The sequence below is a fragment of the Protopterus annectens genome, chromosome 11.part0 (assembly GCF_019279795.1).
Source record: "Protopterus annectens isolate FY-2018-M chromosome 11.part0, PAN1.0, whole genome shotgun sequence".
In the NCBI taxonomy this organism is placed as follows: Eukaryota; Metazoa; Chordata; order Ceratodontiformes; family Protopteridae; genus Protopterus; species Protopterus annectens.
In genome coordinates, this window is record NC_056745.1 from 298,915,917 (window position 1) to 298,937,388 (window position 21,472).

General features: G+C 40.4%; 1 protein-coding gene across 2 annotated transcripts in view; it reads right to left on the reverse strand.

Annotated features, from left to right (window-relative positions):
• Positions 1–21,472, reverse strand: part of SPX (spexin hormone) — a 381,828-nt gene that overhangs the window by 4,426 nt on the left and 355,930 nt on the right. For both annotated transcript variants that reach the window (XM_044087807.1, XM_044087806.1), the window contains exon 5: positions 7,908–7,994. In XM_044087807.1, coding sequence (XP_043943742.1) covers positions 7,908–7,994 — 87 coding nt within the window. The remainder of the gene's footprint in view (positions 1–7,907; positions 7,995–21,472) is intronic.

The window sequence follows — 21,472 nt, forward strand, 5'->3', positions numbered from 1 at the left end:
TACTAGGAACAGGCGAGAATAAAATCCTAGGCCCCTTTCTGGCACAGGAACCGGCTGAATGGCCCCTATTTGGAGTAACTGAGAAATTTGCTTGTGAGCCTCTTGTCTTTGTGGAGGAGGAATGTCTGGCATGCCTTTGAAAGGAGGCAAGGTATGGAAATAAAACCTGTAACCGTGGTGAATGATATCCAGAACCCATTTGTCTTGGGTAATTAAATCCCAATTTTCTTTGAAAAGAGACAGTCTTCCTCCCAGAGGTGCCGCCAGGCGAGAAGGCACTGGCAGCTGAAAAGGCAGGTCATTGGGTCTGCTTACGAAAGGACTGACCCCTGCCCTCACCAGAAGTCTGAGCAGGTGAACTCCCTGTCCTAGGCCTAAAAGCACCTTGAGCTCTGCCCCTACCACGTCTAGACCTACCCCTAGACTGGGAATCATAAGCAGGATAAGTCCATCCCTTAGCAGGCCAATTTCTACTAAACTTCGGAGGCTGCACCTGCAAAAAATCCTTAACAGTTTGCATAGACTTAGCCTTGTCCTCCATCTTCTTTAAAACTGCTTCCACAGGCGAACCAAACAACACATCAGACTGTAAAGGAGCATCCAAAATCCTTGTCTTAACATGCTCAGCTAAGTTCTGATCTCTCAACCAGGCGTGCCTACGAAGAACAGAACCAGTGGCAGCCACCCTGGAGGAGGCCTGCACAGCATCAAAACCACATTGCAAGGAATGTTTACCCACTTGTTCAGACACATGAACTAAATCCTGCAACTCTTTACACTCAATACCTTCCGCCAGAGCATCCACCTTAGATTTCAACTGTGAAAGAAGATAATTCTGATATTTTAACATGTGAAACTGACAATTCAACGCCCTCATGGCTAAAGTGGAAGAAGTATACACTTTCTTTCCCCATCTATCCAAAGCCCTTGCCTCTTTATCAGGAGGGACAGGATTTTTAACAACTGAGGCCTTCACACCTTTAGGCCCCTGAGAGACAGTTTCCGGGTCTGCCCTAGGACTCTTAAAAAGATACTTATGAGCTTCAGGCACCCTATAATACCTATCCGGTTTAACTGGGGCAGGAGGCAAAGAATCCGGATTCAGGGAAGCCTCTGCAAAAACATCTTCCACCACATTCAAAACAGGAGGTATAGCTAAAGGCCTGTGCTGGGGTAAAACAAGAATTCCCTAAGCCTTTTCCTGGAATCAGAGAAATCTTGACCTTCCCATTTAAAATGCTCCCTCATGGAATGCAGAGTCTCTGAAAATGAAAAATCCTCAGGAGGGGAAGCTGAAGGAGTAGAATCATCCACATCAGAATCAGAATAAGGAGGGTACTCCTGCAAGTCTTCAGCCGAAGACTCAGAAGCCTCCGAGCATTGCTCAAAACTCTCAAACTCAGATTCCACCCTAGGCCTCTTATCAGGAGGGGGCATAGAACCCCTTATCATAGTAATCAAATCCTCTGCCATTTTAAGCATATGTTTCTTAGGCAAAGACCCTGAAGTACTAGGAGAAACCCCCACTGAAGCAAAACTCGGCCTGCCCCTCAAAGAGGCCTTGGAAACAGAAGGGGAGGCTCTGACCACCTTAGGAAGAGAGGGAAGAACAGCCACCTGAGAAGCCCCCTCAGCCTGGCCTACCTCCTGAGAGGATACATCCTGTAACAGTAAAGTCTCTCCCTGAGACTCCAAAGAAACACCTGGCAAAATCTCCGGCTCCACTGAGCCCTCTAAAGAACCGACGTCTGGGACTGTCGGTTCTTCCACTCTAGGCTTTGCTGTTTTGTCCTTGCGCTTTTAGCGAAGCGGCCGGAGCATCCGGCGGCATTTTATAATTACAACGCTTCCCAAACACTAACCTGGCACAGTCTAACCTTCTCTTAATAGTGCGTTTGTTAAATCTAGCACAAGAGCGGCATCCAACAACGCCGTGCTCAGGCCCTAAACAAGGTATACACAAAGTATGGTAATCCCTATGAGGTATCTGTTTCCCACAAGAAATACAGTTATTCACTTTTTCTGACATCCGGTTAAATACTGAGGCAAGAAAAAACCAAAATATTCCCCAACGGGGTACTTAGCCAACTTTGATTCGGTCTGAAACTCTGGCTTCAGAAACTTTCAGAACGCCAACCTGCACTCGCAAAATTGCTTCTGCATCGGACCATGTGGCAAAAAAGACTGAGGATATGACGTCGGTCATGCGCATTAGTACCCTGACGTACTGACATCAGTCTAATGCGCCCTGACCGACGTCAGCCATATACTTTGGTATTCGGGCCGACTGGACAGCGGACTACCCAATAGTTAGGACTGCAGCAATGTGGAATGAAGAACATCAGTAAATATACTTTTCCGCACTGAATTGTAATCTCCATTTAAACAGTTCGAAGTTTCAAAGGTTCGATCTTATGAACTCGACAATAAGAAAGTTTAGACCCATATATATATATATATATATATATATATATATATATATATATATATAGATATATATATATAGATATATATATATATATATATATATATATATATATATATATATATATATATATATATATATACAGACACACACACACATGCACACACACACATATATATTATATATATATATATATATATATATATATATATATATATATATATATATATATATATATATATATATATATATATATGGGTCTACTTCACATCAACTAAATCTCATTCGACTGACTCATTTGACTGAGACTAAATCACCTAATTTTCAAAATACTGAAAACTCATTTGACTGACTCTCATTTCACTGAAAGCTTACAATACTAAATTTCAAAAGACAAAATGTTTAAACCATATGCGTACACACTTACAACACTAATGACTACCTCTTTCCAGAATTTAAAAACTACTTACCGTCTTAACAGAAACCAGACAATATAAAACCAAACTAGATGGGAGGCTATGCCCCCCCACACCCCCCCTATCTGGGGGGCTGTGACACCCACACCACCCCTAACTATATATACTAACTTCAGCATCACACTACAGTGGGGAAAAGGGCATATACCTTATATTACCTTACAGTACTCTACATGCTGCCACTACTGCTGGGAACACACTAAACATCTGCCATATTACTTTAGATACTTCCCATAAAAATGTAAAGAGACATACTCACATTTAGAAAAACTATGACACTGCTTTCTACATGACTGTCGGTATTCTGGCAGTCAACACTTTAAGTTACAGTAGTTCTTTTTATCACAAGCAAGTCACAGGTGAAGGGAAAACTACATCATGTCCATGGCTTAAAATTCAATGAAATGAGATTCAGTCAAGTAAGCTTTCAGTATTTTGAAAATTAGGTGATTTGGTCTCAGTCTAATGAAATTTTGTCAAATGAGATTTAGGTGATGTGAAGCAGACCCATATATATACACATATACATGTGTGTGTGTGTGTGTGTGTGTGTGTGTGTGTGTGTGTGTGTGTGTGTGTGTATGTGTGTGTACAGATATATAGATAAGATACACTTTCTCCCTTCCTCATGATCCCTGTAGTGAACAGTTTACTTGAAAATGTTTGCTCAAAGGCAATTGTTAATGGTAGTATACATGCCAACAAGTACTAAGAATCTCAGAGCCATAAAGGAAACATGCTAAAATAATGCAATTCACAAATGCATTATATATGAGCTTCTTCTTCACCATCCCAACATCTGTAACATCTGCAACATCTGAGAGGTTTATGTTTGTATCTACTGTGACGTTTCTGTGAGTACAGCACTGTCACGCTGCCAGCCCAGCTATCTGGAATTTTATAAATAATTCTATGTCATTTGTGAATATTGATATGATTTATACAGAACATTATGTTATGTACTAAGCTTCAAGAATGTAACCACAGCATACCCTGCTGGGAAATAGAAGATTAACCTTAAAAACTTAAAAATAGTTGAGGTTAAGTTACTTTATAGCTGGGCCATAAACAAGAGATGTTATCTCTCATTTTCAGTGCAAAAGCAGGCAAAATGTCTAGAGCTAGAAATTGTTCTATTGTCTTGAAAGAAAATTAATGACTAGGTTTAAAATGTAAAGTGTTTTATTGTTTATGACGTCCAGGATCTGCAAAGATCTGAGAGATGTATTTCTCACACAGGGATGTTAAATTGTGTTAAGTTTCTGTTTAGCCTGGGAGCTCAAGTCAGGTGACAAAGAGCGATGTCATCCAAACAGGCCCAGCAGTAATGTTTGATATTAATTTGGGAACTCTCTCAGAGAGAAGCTGTTCATTTTGTATTTTGTCTTGGACCTAGAAAGAACATCCACTCATTATCATCATCTGCACTTGACTGTCTGTAAGTAAAATTTAGGGCATAGTATCTCTTTTAGATATAGACAGGAATACCTCAATGATTAGTTTAGATGTTTTCTGTAATTATTTGAGACTGTCCTGCAATGTTGTTTAAAAATATTTCTTGTGATTTTGAACTCTGAAGTAACTGTGTTCATTTACTGAGTATTGTCTTGTTCTTTTATTATTCATAATTAAATATATTTAAACCTACCTTTGTGGCTGATATATGTGAGACATATTTAAGCTCTGAGAGTACCTGTATATTTATTTGGCGACACTGTACAGGCCACTCCTAATAGTCTGGCACTTGGTAAAAGCTACCATTTGGACATAATAACATTACATAGTAGGATTGGACACCCTTTGTAAGGGCCTTATAATAGCTGATAAGAGGGGTTGGTGGCAGTCAAAACTACCTTATAGTCTGGGCAGAAGGGAGCATAGCTAGCGAATCTGTGACAGCCTTCCCCAGGTGTGTGTGTGTTTGTATATAAATCAAATCTCAAAGTGTGCGTGTGTCAGTCTCTTGGGCAGGGACATAAAGCACTGGTTGGACACAGGGGATACGAGAGGTCTTGGCGTGACTCCTCAGCTGAGATCTTAACCCTATAGTTGTGCCAGTGTGGAGTCTTATTGGGGATGTGGAGAAAGAGGGAGAAACCAGCCCCAGACTGACTGTGATCTCTGTGTGCTCTTAAGGGAAATTGCACTTTACTGTGTGCAGTTGTCATCCTCCCAGTGTGTATGCCCTCTAGCTTTTGCCAGTGGTGAGGATTGAGGCTCCTTGATTACTGAGACAGTGCAGGGGTGTCATGTATTAATTGGTTGGCAGTGGTGGGATATCTGCACCACATATTAATTGCGTGTCAGTGATGAGATAGACACATCGCATATTAAATGGCTTGTAGTGGTGTGGATATCGAATTCCTGTAGCCTGTGTACAGTGGTCACTGAAGGTGTTTGTACTCTCAATCAGTCACGCAGTGAACATTCAGAGTTTCGCATCACAATCGTTTTATTTATTTATTTTTTCTGTTAGCCAGGGTGAGCAGGCAAGCATGTCAGCAGAGGAGTATGGCAAGCTGACAAAGAGATAGCTGGCTGAGATGTGCCAGGCTAAAGGACTGGTGCATGCCAACCTGACTAAGGCAGACATTACTGTAGCTTTGGGCACAGCTACATCACACACCAGCGATCAGGAGGACAACCAGGCTGGCCTTGGAGATGTATAACTTTCAGAAAATGGACAGTTCAACCTTTCTACAGAGGACTTAAAAATCCATCTTGCGTTAAAGAGACTTGAGCTGGAGGTCAAGTGTTTGGAAATAGAAGCAGCAGAGAGACTGAGATATCTAGAGGCTGAGGAAAATGAGAAACTGAGACATCTTGAGGCTGAGGAAAATGAGAAACTGAGACATCTAGAGGCTGAGGAGAAGGAGAGGCAGAGGCAACATGAAAAGGAGATGCTTGACCAGAGTCATGGAGGTAATGGGAAAGGGAGCAACCAAACCCCAGAAGCAACAAAGGTCAGTAAATTTCTTTCACAATTTACACAGAGGGATAATTTTGATAGTTTCATTCATATGTTTGAGAGGGTATGTACTCAGTCTAATGTTGACCAAGGGCTCTGGGTATGGTTCCTGACCTCTTTACTCCTTGGTAAAGCTGTAAATACAATTTTTAATTATCTGATACTGATTGCTTAAATTATAATACAGTCAAAATGTGTTTATTAGAATGTGTTAAGTTAACGCCCAAAGCTTATAGAAAAAAGTTTTGTGAGTATAGGCGCAAGGGAGATGAAAGTGTGTGAGTATATTGCTGAACTAAGCACTTCTTTTCCTAGATGGGTGAGTGGATGTCAGGTCACCACTTCTGAAGAGCTGCAGACCTTTAAGTGAGGGAACAAGCCCTTAGCATTTTGATTGCGGACATAAGAATTTGGTTAGCTGATAGACAATGCAATACTGTCGATGAGTTGGGAAGACGGGAGACCTATACCTAGCAATCAGGGCATCACTGCACAGGAAAGGCACACCCAGTACTGCTCGTGCATCTAAGGGAACTTATGGTGGGCAGCCCAGACTGCCCTGACAGAGTCCACCAGTAGCAGGGGAAGCCACTTGTCCAGGTACATGTCCAGGACCAAGGGTTAAATGTTTTAAATGCAACCATGTTTTTTGTTATATATTGCTTTCTGTTCTGTTTTTGATATGTACGGGGCCTTTTTGATTTCATTGTGAATTATTTTGTACCTGGACAGTATTTGCAAATGGTAAGTATTGATAAATACATCACCCTAGTAATCCAAAGTGGAATAAAAAAATGTTCATACAGAATAAAAATGCTGCATTATTTGCTTCATCATCTGTTTTCTAGGCAAGGATTTACTAATCTAAAATGGCTGCATCTCACAGTCATAGGTGTTACCAATTCACAATGTTCAGATTTTGTAACAAGTGAAATGATCATTATTCCCTGATTATTATCCTATCACTGCACATATAATTGAATCAGAAACAACAAATTGAGCTTTGTGTCTTTCTTTTTTACTAGCAATTGGGACGACTTTAGTTACATTGCTCCTTTCTGCTGGTCAATAGACAAATACTGTTTTTCGGTCATGATTAAGTAACAACATGATGATGTTCAACTGTTTTTCATGAGCCTATAGTTAATATTTAATTAATATAATTTGAACAATTGAACCAGTAGCATAGCTGGGGGTGTGAGAGGGGTAACTACCCGGGGCACAAAATGTTAGGGGACAAGATCAGACATCCATCATCCCAATCACTCTTTAGTGTTATGCCAGCTTTTAATAGCTGGTATTGTATTTATGGTCAAACCTGAGTGCTATAATTATCTGTGTGTGGTCTGAATTGTAGCAACTGCAAAATATTTATTTATTTATTTTTTTACTAAAACCTGAATGCTGTAGCACTTCATGCAGTGAATAAACATCTCTGCAGGCAGGATATAAACTATAGCAAGTGTTTGCTACAGTTTAAAAGAAGAAATAATTTATTTATTTTATTTTTTGAACTAAAGTATGTGTGTAGAGGGAGGGTCGAGGGCAGGGCAAAGGGGAAGCATGTTGTGCATCTGGCCACTTGGTTGGTGTGCTGGCAGAAGGGCTGGGGAGGCATGTAGATATTGGGTACTGTCATAATGTCTGCAGGAAGCATCCTGCAAGCTTTGCTGAATACTTTATTTTGGAGGGGGGGGGGGTGCTAATTTGTGGGACTACCATAGCCACTGGTTGAGCAAGGTACTGTTCAGAATTTTGAATTCAGACAATATATCGTAATTTTTCTATGATAAAAAAGATACATAATGGCAGAACAAACCAAACCAAAAGGCTTTTAAAATTAAATAGTTTGTAATGTAAAAGTAGTAAAATTACATCACAACCATTTTTCACATAACTGCATTACACAAAGGAATATTTATTTAGTTTGCCTACAGCAAATTGTTTTATATAAATTCAGTTCTGTCACACATTATAAATGTAAATTTAATTAATTTACATACAGTAAAAGTATTAACAATGGAAATGTTATATTTACCTCCTTCTTGTGCCTGTCTGATAAAGTCAATCAGCATGGCAGCAGCTTCTGAAAAGGAGATAGGATCTGAACTGTGGCTGCGTGTCTCTAAGTGAGCAAAACAAGAACAAATTGCAAAATATTAGTAATAATCATTATAATTAAAAACAAAAACACAACTAATAAACTGCACAAATGATGCGGGCCTTGTTTAATTCCAAAAATGTAGCAAGTAAGCATTGACACATGATAGCTTGAACTTTATCCCATGGTAAACACACACTTTACTAATAACTATGACATGAATCTTAATGCCTAATGTAGTCAAGAAAAATCCATGTTTTCTAATAAACGTCACTCTAGAGGGGGGTTTGCATTTGCTTTCTAGACTCATCCAGTGAAAATTTTAAATAAATAAATAAACATGGCAAGCATTCCGTTACATAAATTACAGGACTGAAGCTCCAGCTGTGTCCAAGATGACCTGGGACTGACTAGTGACCTAGGTGCTGAGGAATCAATAAGGAATGGTAGGAATGAGTGTCCTGTACTTGCTCACAAATCTGGAGACAGCAGAAGCAGTCTAGTACATTAATATTCCAGCAGTTATTGGAGACAGGGGTACATGATATGTAGTGTAGTGTATGGGCCGGGGACATGTGTTAAGCTTTACCAAAGCTGCTGCTGCTGTTGTAGAGACTTAGATTCCATGTTTATTGCTTTTCCTGACAGTGTTTCTTCTGTCTGCTATTATCTTGTCCACTTTTGACAGAAAGGGCAATATTTTGTTAAAACATTACTGGAAAATTTAGGCATGGGAGGATGAAACACCTATTTTACTTTCTCAACAGGTATGCTGTTTAAATCTCCAAGACTCACTATTGCAAGTCCAAGAATATTGATCACATAATGTTACTGTCATTGGCTGTATTAAAGTTAAGATTGCTGTGCCTCAGTATATTGCCCCTTACTCAAAGGTACCACAGTCACAGAGTTATAAGTAGCAGGGGTATAGAAGTTTACTGGGGCAAAATGCCTTTCCACAAAAATACTTTAATCAGCATTACAATGACCTTTCATTTTTGTTGTTTTTTCCTTTGCTTTCTGCATAGCTGTCATCAAGGTTCTAGGATTTGCAATTATGGGGTTCAGACTTCTGTCATGGCAACTCTCTGAAGGTTTTCCCTTCTTACTCTTGTAAAATCTTCTGATGTTATGCCCCAGAAAATAGGCTTTTGCCTAAAAACACATAAAAAGTTGTCTTTCTGACATCATCAGAGAAAAATATTGTCTCAAAAATACCAGATAAGGCATCCCTGAAGATGCATCCACAGTGTTATAACCAGATTTTATGACATACAAGCCAATTATATTAGCTGTTTGTGACAAACTAGAAATACATTTATTAACACACACATACTTATTTGTCTTGAGTAAGATCATCAGTTTGCTTTAGGAATTCGTCATGGTACTGCAGCATTTGTGTCTGATAATGTTTAGTCTCAATGGCTAGAAAAGCAGACAAATACACCTTCTAACAGTATCTCTAAGGTATTCTATTCTCTCTCTCTCTCTGCTATATGTACAGTGTTGACAGCAGCAGTCATTTTAGACTGTTTTGGAGCAGCTAGCTCAATAACAGGGTCAGCAAAAGATTTTTATTCTGGTATTTTAACTGCTCTCAGTCAGGAGAAAGAAATGTATAAGCCCTAAAGGAAGACGTGATAGGAAGTCTTGACAAAGATTTTGAGTTCTAAATTTACAGCAGCTCAATGTGTTTCTTTTTGGGGATGGCTGTTTACTGGAACTCCATTTAAAACCTACTTTCATTTAATTGAAAGTATTTTCAAATAGCAGATCCTTGCAATAAACATAGAAAAACATTTCCTAGTGTGAGTATCTAAGCCAATAGTTGTCCTTTATTCTGAATAAGCCGGATACTCCTTATTTTCCTCTGATCTAAGTGAAGGTGGAGAAGGTAGAGTACAGAGCATTTGTTTCTTTTATTCATTGTATCACTGTCTTATGTTGAAGGGTTTGAAAAATCTACTGGAAGCTGAGTCAGCTTTTACAAAAGAACAAGAAACTTCTATATAGTCAGTCTCAACAAAAAGAAGACAGTAGATGTTCATGGGACAGATATCTGATCCCTGGATTCCACTCTGTTGACATGGTATTCAGTACAGAAGCCAAGTATCTGCCCTTCTGGTGATCATTCATTGGATGTCTTATTCAAAAGTGCTGGAAGTCATCTGACAAATGATCATAAAAAGAGCATCAGAAAGCGAGGATGAGCCAGCATAAGACATTCACCATCCATGACTCCTGCAAACCACAAAGTATATCTAAACAAATTGACATCTCTTATCATATAAGGGGACCTGAGGGTGGGCGAGTCACTGTAGTAGAATGTATTGCTAAATATCCCCTGACTAGTCTCTCCTCTTTCACTCAGTTATTAACCTCTTCCACAGTGCAGGACCTGTGGTCACTACATCTGACCTCGATACTGCAGGAGCTCTGCCATAAGGGCCAACTCACAAACATTTTCATTGAGAATTTTGTCTTTGTATTCTAGCCTGTGGTCACTACATCTGACTCCAGTACTGCTGGAGCACTGCCATAATGGCTAACTCCCAAAAGGTTTCACTGAGAATTTTGCTTCTGTATACTTGCCTGTGGTCACTGTATCTGACTACGATACTGCAGGAGCTCTGCCATTATGGCTAACTCCCAAAGATTTTTAGTGAGAATTTTGTTTTTGTATAATAGCCTGTGGTCATTACATCTGAGCCAGATGCTGCAGGAACTCTACCTTAAGGACCAACTCCCAAACATTTTCAGTCAGAATTTTGTCTGTATAATTTAAGCAAAGATAACTCTAAGAGCTATGCTGTGTATTAACTTCAACTATTCAAATACCTATCAATGCTGGAAATTGGCTTGAATTCCTCTCTCCAAAAAGGCAGTCTTTGCACTCTTAGGGCCACTTACTAAGTTGGCCACTATTTTTTCTCTTGCCCAGTAGTTTACACTATATACATACTTAGTCGTCCTGGCTTACAAGTTTCTGCCATTCTGGAAATGTAAGAAACCTGTTCCATTTTGTACCTCTCTGCTAATTGCTTTGTATTGGCTATAAACTGATTACTCGCTGTTATAATTTGACCTGAGGGTTGAAAATAAAGAGGAAAGGTAGTGGTGTTGTTTAATATATCCCAACAGGTACCACATTTCCCCGTACAACAAACCAATCCCAAAATTCAGTTCAGCAGAACTTCCTACTTCCCTGAAATTAAAGAATTATAAACAAATATGCATTACTGTTCTTTACATCCCTCCTGGCAATAAATCAACTATACTAAAAGATATCCTGCATTGGATATGCATAGCAATTCCACAAGAAAAAATACTAGTCGATGATGTGAATGTCAATTGGTTGGACATAACTCTAACTCTCCTGCATCTAGTATGAACTTTTTTGTTTTCATACAGATAATTAATAGCCCCACACATTTTAGCAATACTTCAAATTTACTATTAGACTGAATCTTAGTATCAAACCCTAGCAAACACACCACCTCTGGTACACTGTCTGACTGTCTCAGTGATAATCTCCCAATCTGTACAACCAGATATCTCACACATCCATATAAACAGCATGTTTCTAAAACAACACACACCCTTTCCAAGTTTAACCCAGAAATGTTCAATATTACACTATCATCTATTAGCTGGTACTTCCTAAAACTCCTCCCCTTTGATGATGCTGTGAATTAACTCAAGATAACTTTCCTGAATATCCTGAATAGCATTGCACCTCCTAGAAGGAACAGACTAAAAACAAATAATGCAATTGAGCTGTTCAAAAAGAGCAAAATGCTAATGCAAGATAGAGAAAAAGCATGGAAAAAATGGCAAAAATATAAAATGCCACATTTTCCTGAAAACTTCAGAATGCTTCACAATTGTACTAAAAAGCATATTAATGAAGACAAAAAACTATACTATAATAACTTTCAGAATAACAGTGAACACAACCCTAAAAAATTCTGGGTAGCCATGAAAAAAATCTTGCATCCCAGCCATAAATTCATTCTTAACCCCCTCTCCCAATAACTCATCACTCAAAACTGCAATACAATTTATCTCTTATTTCATAGACAGTATAGCATCTCTAAGCAAGGATTCCCCAACATCTAAACCTAACTTTGCCCAGCTGACATGTATTACCACATCCACTTTCACCTTCAAACATGTTCCCACATCCTTTATAAAACTACTCCTAAACAAAATCAAACCATGCTCTACTTCAGGTGATGACCTTCCAAGTGAAAACCTTAAAATGTCAGCCGATAGTATTGCCTACCCTGTCTCAATACCTATAAGTAGGTCAATACAGGAATCCCACATTCCCTCTCGCTGGAAAAAAGTCACACATTATCCCTCTTCACAAAGGAAGAAATTCAACAGACATTACTAACTTTAGACCTATAACAATCTTATCTCCTATCTCTAAAACACTCAAAAAAAGTGTACAAAAACAATTGCTAAACTATCTCTTGCAGGTCAAACTCCTATCCCCCATACAACAAGGCATCCATCCTTCATAAAGTACTAAAACTGTGCTTCTAACCTATATAGATGCTGTCAATAAAGCTCGAGATAATGGCAAGTTAGTCTCCTCCTTACTTCTAGACTTGTCTAAAGCCTTCGACACAGTTTGTCACAGCAAACTTCTACTTTGAAGGTTCTCATTAGGTCTTTCTCAACCCACCCTTCTATGGTTCAAAATCTACCTAATAGGTACAAATCAGTAAAATGGTACTCCACCCTCTTTCCATACCTCCCAGTCATCACCAGTGTACCAACAGGCTCTATCCTTGGTCCCATCCTCTTTAACATTCTCACCAATACCCTCTACACATCCATACAACAGGCCTCTGTAATAACCTTCACACTCATGTGCATATCTGGCAATATGGCACATCTCCAAAAATTACTCAGAAAGCTTTATCAGCAACTGAAACATGATTTTGTAACTCACAACTGATGTTCAGCCCTACAAGAAAATAAACTACTATTTGTTTCTCCAAATCCCTCTCCCATGAAAGACAAAATTTCAAGTCCTCTCTCTCCTGATAATACAACCATTGAAGTCACTTATCATAGCAAATGATTTGGGATTATAGTGGATAATAATCTTAAATTCAACCTTCATATACAAAATTGCATATGAAAAACTCATTAGAAAATGAGGGTTGCATCATAGAGCCAAAAACTTTCTCAATGATGCAACTTAAGCTACAGTTGCCACTACTTATCTCCTCCAGACACTTTATGGTGCTCCCATCCTTATGAACCTTCAGCCATCACACAAAGCAAAAAAAATGAACAATGCTATAACAAAGTTACTAAATTTGCAGCAAATACCCCTTTCAGAGCCCACCACTGTATAGCAATAAAATGGTTAGAACTAACTCATCAACTAACATATACACAGCTTCTTATCACCTATAAAATTATCCAGAATCCATCTGCTTGTCCAGCACTAAGTAACATTCTACATAGCTATTTTCCCAGTCAGTCAATCATTATGATCCAATGACCAAAAGCTCCTATCTATCCAAAAATCTATAAAATCTGCTGGGCACTGTCTATACCCGTATTATGTGGCTAAGGCCTGGAACTCCTTATCTCTATCCATTAGGTCAATACCGTCCCTCCCATCTTTCAAAACCATTATAAAAGAATTCCTAGCCAAAAGCTAGATCTGTTCAAAACCAGGATAAACTATATCCCTAAATGTGAACAAATACCCATTCATACCTTACATCTCCTTAGTCTCCCTTCTTCACTCACTTCTTACTTCTGTCAGTTTCTCTCCCATGGCTTTTTCCCTAAATATACTATAAGCCTATTTTTCTTTCACTCACTATTGCAATTTCTGTTTGTATTATACAAACTTACCTTTAATTTCTCCATAAGCTGGCTAAATTTTCTCTATTAAATCATTATATAACTTGTACATATTCTTAACCAATGTTTTCATATTATGTTTAATTTGGTATAATTATTTAAACCATAGTTGTTTTTGTATTATTTTTAAAGACTGTAAAATATATTGTTCTTAAAATGTATTGTAATACTATGGAGCTTTTCTTCCCTGGTCTCCACTGAAAATGGGCTCCTACCTAGTTGGATTTTCCTGGTAATCAAATGTCAACAAACAAACAAACAAATAAGTATATACATATAGAACCCAATCATCTTCACTTGAGTGAGTTCATCTACCTCTCTCTTAACTGAGGAACCTATGCTACCAGAAATATGTACAGAAATTCCTGGACTCTATTAATGCCATCTCTTAGATGAAGTAGTCTAAACCCCAATGATGAGCCAAAAATATTAGGCCTGCTCTCTCATCAATCTGGCCACCTTCTGCTCAGCACCTATAGTTACCAAGTCACTGGTCAAATCTGACCACCATGTAGTAACACTTACCTTAAAGTGCAAGATCTGAGTTACCTCATAACCTCTCCATCTTCAAGGACTACTCCAAAGCAGATCTACTTCAATTAACTGATAACTTTATGAAATTCAAACTCCCTCATCATCCTAATGATCCCTGATTGCACATGGCCTTTCTCATGGATAAATTCTATGCCCACTTCCAGCATTTCAGTGAAGTCCCCATAAGGTATAGATACAATGTCAACTTTAAGAACAAACCCATTTAGTGGGACCTGAGTTTTAACTAAGTGTACAATAAAAGGAAGAAACTCTGCCTATAAAAGCAAAATTAACACCCCATCAGCTAGGGAAGAACACAAATGATCAACAAAGAACTTAGAAATAAAACTGCATCCTGCAAAATCAAGTACAGATAGATAATTGTCAACCAAGTTAGGGATAACCGCAAAGCTGTCTTCAGCTATGTCAAGAAACTCAGAAGTAATACCCAACAACTCTGCAAGTTAATGAAAAATAACACCACTTACTTATCCCCTACACACATAGCTAACATTTTGGTGAAGAAAATTCACCTCAGACTTTACTCCATTATTTCTGCCTAAATGATTTGGAAGCAAGAACATTTAAGCATGTCTTCTTAAAGGTGTATATGGCTATGCCTCTTAAGGTTTCTGTGATCAGTTTCCTAGTGCAATAATGTAGAACATAATAACAAAGTTGGGTGTTGCTTGAGAATGCAGGAAATCAGAAGACTATCTAAAAGAAAAAGAAGTTATGTTCTTACCATAACATTTCATCTGTGTTGTCGATCTTCATTCATGACTGATGGGTTTTGGTTGTGTCCTCGGAACTGACTCAGCCAATATGACAAGCTCATGCCAGCCAGAAACTCTCAAGCTAAGATTATCCATAGTGCCCCTCTCTTTATCTCCTCAGATCAATTTTGCCTGTAGGAATAAGAAAGTGGAGGCTTTGTTTGAGCAAATGCCATAACACACAACCAGGATCAAACCTGAACCTCCAGGAGCCTTTGGAGGAGGGTAGGAGGGTGGGATGTCATGAATAAATGAAGATCAACAACACAGATGGAATGTTATGATAAAAATATAACTTCTTTATCTGATGTTGTCAATCTTCATTCATTCATGACTGATAGGACAGAGTCCCTAGCTACTTTATGTCCCGGGAGGCCCTTTGTGTCCTGGGAGGCCCTATGGAAGGATATTTCTGAGCACCAATGAGCCAAAGGATGCTCTCCCTCTGGAGACCATATCCAATTTGTAATGAGTGATAAAGGTATGAGGGGTAGCCCACGTAGCTGCTGCACAAATGTCATCCATGGAGGCTCTAGAATGAATGGCCCCGAAATGGAAACTGATCTGGTAGAGTGAGCCTTGACTTTAGTTGATAGACTCATTTTATTTTGATGATAAACAAAAGTGATACAATCTCTCAGCCATTTTGACAAGGTGACTTTGGAAACTGGATTGCCTAGTCGAGGACCTGAAAAGGACAGGAACAGTTGGTCCGATTTTCTGAAGGATTTCATTCTGTCCAAATAAAATGTAATTGTCTGTGTACATCCAGCAAATGCAAACAATATTCCCTTTGACAATTTTGGGAAGAAAACTGGCAAGTCAATGGACTGGTTAATATTGAAGTCTGATAAAACTTTTGGCAGAAAGGAGGGGTCAGTCCAAAGGGATACTCTCTCCTTGTGAAAAACTATGTAAGGGCGTTTTATACTCAAGGCTTGTAATTCTGATATTCTCCTGGCTGATGAGATGGCTACCAGGAATAAAGTCTTCCAAGACAAAAATGTTATATTGCAAGTGGCAGCTGGCTCAGAGGGTCAACAAGTCAAGGTTTGTAGGACTAGTGTCAAATTCCATGGTTCAATGGGCTCTTTAAATGGTGGCCTCAAATGCATGACTCCTTTTAAGAAGGTTTTTCAGAGATGGTGAGATATTAATGATAAATCTTCAAAGCCATTATAGAAATTTGAGATAGCTGCTAAATGGGCTCTAATAGTGGAAGCCGAGGCTCCTGAATGGAGTAAGGTTGACAAATTCTCCAGCACTGTATTAATCGGAGCTGAAAAGGGGTCAAGTCCTTTTTCTTGAGACCACAACAGAAATCTGTTCCACTTACTATAATAAAGTTTTCTGGCAGACAATTTATGGGAAGCTAGAAGAATTTTCTGTATTGGGTACGATACATTATTTTGCCTGGTAATTACTGGAAGTGGAGGTACCAAGCGATCAACCTGAGGCTCAATAGGTTTGGATGGACCAACCCCTGTGGATGTGACACTAATCATGGAGTTGGGTACAGAGTCCATGGGATGTGAACTAGGTGAGGCCAATGGAAGGGAAACCAGATTTGGTGGGGCCAACAGGGAGCAATGAGAATTACCTTGCTTCTCAACCAATGTGATTTCTTTAGGGAAAAGTGGAATCAAAGGAAATGGAGGGAAAGCATAAAGCAGTCCTGGGGGCCAATCAAGTACAACAGCATCCCTCTAGGACTCCCCACGAGGAGGATTAGGGCAAAGTAGCTGCCGCATGTGTGGTTGATGGGAGATGCAAATAGATCACAGCAAGGCTGGCCCCAGTGAAGAAATGTTTCCAATCATACTTTGGGATTGAGAGACTACTCATGAGGCAGGAGAATGTACCTGCTCAGTTTGTCTGCAATCATGTTGGAGTTCCCAGGAATGTTGGAGTTCCCAGAAAACAGTCAGAAGCTATCGCCCATTGCCATACTCTCATGGCTTCCTGACATAAGGGATAGGATCTGGCTCCCCCCATTTATTGATATACCGGACAACCAACATGTTGTCCGAATGGCTAGCAATTGTCCTCAAAGGGAGGACAGAATGGAATGCTTGCAAAGCCAGAAGCTCCACCCTCAGTTCTAGGACATTGATATGCAAACTAGCCTCTAAGGGGGACCAAGTGCCTTGGAATATCTTTCCCTGAAAATGCTTCCCACACCCTATCAGAAATGTGTCCATGGTCACTATGGCCTTGGGCTGAGGGGGTGAAAAGGGGTGACTCCATAACTCCTCTTCTGTCTTCATCCACCAATTTAGATCCTGATTGCATCGATTTGTTATGCGGATTGGATAAGACATGGGGCATGTCAATAGAAACCACTGTGATGCTAGGAGCTATTTTAGTAGCCTCATATGGAGTCTGGCAAGGGGAACTATGTTGATTGTTGCTGCATTGAGCCTAGCAGTTGAAAGACTAAATGAGCTGGGACTTTGTCCTGAGAGAGCATCACCCAGAGTTGAGCTCTTAGCCTCTGTACTCTGTGATGAGGAAGCGCGACAAGACAGGTTCTCGTGTTGAATGTTGTTCCTATGAATTCTAGGCTTTGAGAAGGTTCTACTTTTTACTTTTTTTTGTAGATTGAGATACCTAAGAGCCATGCCAGCTGTAGGGTGCGGTGCAAGGCAAGAAGTAATAGATGTTTGTTGGAAGTGGTAAGGAGCCAATTGTCTAAATATGGAAACACCCGGAATCCTTGCAGTCTCAACTGAGCTGTTACTACTGCCATGCATTTGGTGAACACTCTGGGGGGCTGTGGAGAGACCAAAGGGCACTGCTTGGAATTGGAAATGATTGGCTCCCAGCCAGGAACTGAGATATTTCCTGGAGTGTTTGTCCATTTTTATATGGTAATACTCATCCTGGAGGTCTACTGAGCACATCCAATCATCTTTTTCCAGAAATGGAAGGATAGACTGAACCATGAACATCTGGAATTTGGTCTGTTTGATTAACTTGTTTAGGATGCTTAGGTGAAAATTGGCCTTCAGTCCTCTGTCTTTTTTTGGCACTAAAAAGAACCTTGAGTAAAATCCGGATTCTACTTGGTCTGTGGGACTGTTTAGATGACTCTTTTTTAGCAGCTTTTGAATTTCTTGTGCTGCTGTGTCCCTATGATTGGGTGGAATGTCGAGGATTCTCCTTTGTGGCTTTGGGTAAAGGTCGAAGGGAATGTAGTAACCTCTGGTAATTATCATCTGCACCCAGGATGTTACTGTATGCCAGGCTAAGTGGTGCAGAGAGAATCGTCCCTTGACTGCTTCCAGAGGTAATCAATCGGGCTGCTCTTCAGGAGTGCTGGTAAGGCTGCCTAGAAAATGAATCTCTGAAGCCCTGGTTATGTGGGCCCCCCTCTGCCACGGGGGGGGGGCATCTTCCTCGTGAGTTCTGCCCTCTGCCCTGGGGGAAAACTCGCCATGTCTGTCATGAAAAGGCCCTTGGGATTTCCTGAACTACATCTTTCCACTTCTCTGATTCCTCATTTAGGATAGTTGGGGAATGGAAAAATGTACACCCACAACAGACAGGGTCTTGCCATCCTTTGCACACTTGGATAATGTGTCTTTAACTTTTCAACCAAATAGAGAGAAAGCGTCAATGGGAGTATTGACGAAGGAAGACTTGAAGGGGTCCGCAAAGTCACACAAGCGCATCCAGGCATGATGTCTTAAGACAATGCCTGAACCTACTGCTTTCGCTGTCCCTTCGGTTATATGTGCAGTCAACCACATGAATGAATTAGATATTGACTCCAGGGTGGCAAGCTGGGAGGCAACTTTGTCACAAACCTCATCAGACACTGCTCCTGCTAGGATTCCCAAAAGTTCCATGATCAGGTCTATTTGAAGATGGGTGAAATGTGCCAAATAATTCAACGTCCAAATTACAAAGGTCATTGAAGAATAAACCCACTTCCCTAATCTGTCCAATGTCTGAGACTTTCTGTTTGGGGGATGGACAGCAGGACTCTCCCCTCTGAGTTCTTTCTTTATGGTCACCACCACCACCATAGCATCTACTGCCAAGCCTTTGGACCAGTGAGGGTGGAGAGTATTTTGTCTGGTCTCCAGGGGGTTGGCTCAATGGTGTCAAGGGCCTTCCAAGCACGTTGCACCATGAGCTTCACCAACTCATCTGCAGGCAGGGTCACCAAGGAAGTAGTAGGTCGGGCAAGGAAAGCTTGTAAGAATACAGATTCCTCAGAGGAAAGGTTGGTGGGCTTTCAGTCACCCCTCTGTTTCAATATCTCTAGTAGGTCTCCAAAGGAGACATCTTCAGGGGATGACCATGGGGACCCTTCCCCCTCATCATAATCTGTATCTTCAGTGAGGGATTCCTCAGGTGAATCAACTTGCTTCCTCTTGCATGATCTCTTATGGGGTTTCTCATCAGGGGGAAGGTCTGAAGAGGACTCTGAAGAAAGGGTATCCTGCGGTAGGGTATCTTGCTGCTCCCATGCCCATTGCCCTAGTGTAGTGGACTGTGTTATCTGCAGTCCAGAGGACATATATATATATATATATATATATATATATATATATATATATATATATGACATTCCAGCACCAAAGGAGTTAACTGCGAGCTTACTGAGACAAGTGCCCTCTCCATAACCCTATAACCTGGAAGGCAGGCCCACCTGAAAAGGGATGGGAGCCTGGAACCAAGAAAGACAACCTCAAAACTGTGGTCACACCCTGCACCAACTAGCCCACCTCCAGGGAAGGAGCCGTGAGAGGACTCGGAGCTGTCAAAGCAACCATAACCATAGACGGCATCGTACAAAGGACTGGTACCATACTAGGGATCACAGTTCTAACAGACCAGTCACAGTCCCATGGGTGGGTCGGCTCTGACTAAGCCATGGTCCACAGGTTCCAGAACCACGGTGAGATCCAACAGTGGAACCGAAGAAGCTGGCATCAGGAGGGCCAATGGTATTGAGGGCTCCAAGATGTGTTTGGGAGTTGAAGGAAGATTAAATATAGGTTGCAGTCTGTGGAGAAAATCCCTTGGCTCCGGGTGGGAGTGAGGTCCTAGGTGGAGTTGGGATGCCTCTGGCTGAGCTGATCCACAAGTCTCATTACATCAAGCTCCGAAAGGGTGGAATGGGTGGACATCCCCAATGGACATTCTAGCTGGTTAAGAAAAGGGCTAAGCTGTTGTCCAACATAGGGGTCAATGGAGGGGGAGTATTGGGTCCTGGCTAGTTTCTCGACCTTCGGCACCGAGGTCGAATGACCTGAAAGTTGTGATAGAGAGGGAGTGACCAATTTTAAGGGGAATTATTTTTGGTGCCAAGAGGGTCTGCAGTACTGTGGAAGGGGTCAGTACCATGGCAATTTTTGCAGTAGTTGGTTCCGAAGTCAAAGATGGCACCATGGAGGGAGTTTTAGGCTCTGGTGCCAATATAGTTGTCGGTGTCAGTTTGGTAAGTTTAGTCTTAGGTTCAGTATGAACTTGGATCTTAGAAGTTTTTGGTTCCTGTGACTGAGTAGACATTGGAACTGAATGACTTCTCTTTTTTGTCTCTTTCTTAAGAGGGGTTGATACCCCCACCTCAGATAAAGCCTCCAAGAAAGGGTTTTTTTTTTGCAGACCTTTTAAAATGAGCTTGTTTTTATATTCTGCTAAGGTGCGGGCACTAAAGCTCTTGCAGAGCTCACACGGAGGTTGAACCTTCAAGCGTGCTACTCCTAGGCAGTATATGCAGGAGGGATGCCCATCAGAATTTGTCATCTTCCTGACACATTTGTCACACTGCTTAAAACCACTGGTTCCTTTTTTGTCAGACATAGTCAACAACTACAAATGGATCAGCAACTGGAAAAAAAGTAAGAAGTCCAAGCAGTAAGAAATCCGGTCAAACACACACACACACACACACACACACACACACACACACACACACACACACACACACACACACACACACACACACACACACACACATATACACACACACACACACACACACACTAAGGAAACATTTTTTTTTAATTACCAACAATGGTAGCAAAGGCATACTCAAGAGGATAAAGAAAGGAAGGAAAAAATACCAACAATGGTATTAAGATTACCAAAAAGTAAGGGGAAGGGAGGTGCCTGTACCAGCAATGGTACGTAAAACTAATAACAAGCTAATTAGAGGAAGAAAGCACTCACACAGTAAAGAAAACTATATAACTATAAAAATGACTAACAAAATAGAGATTTTAGATAAAAAGTAAAAGTGAAATATTTGAAAGATTTGAAAAATTGTAACACTTAGCTTGA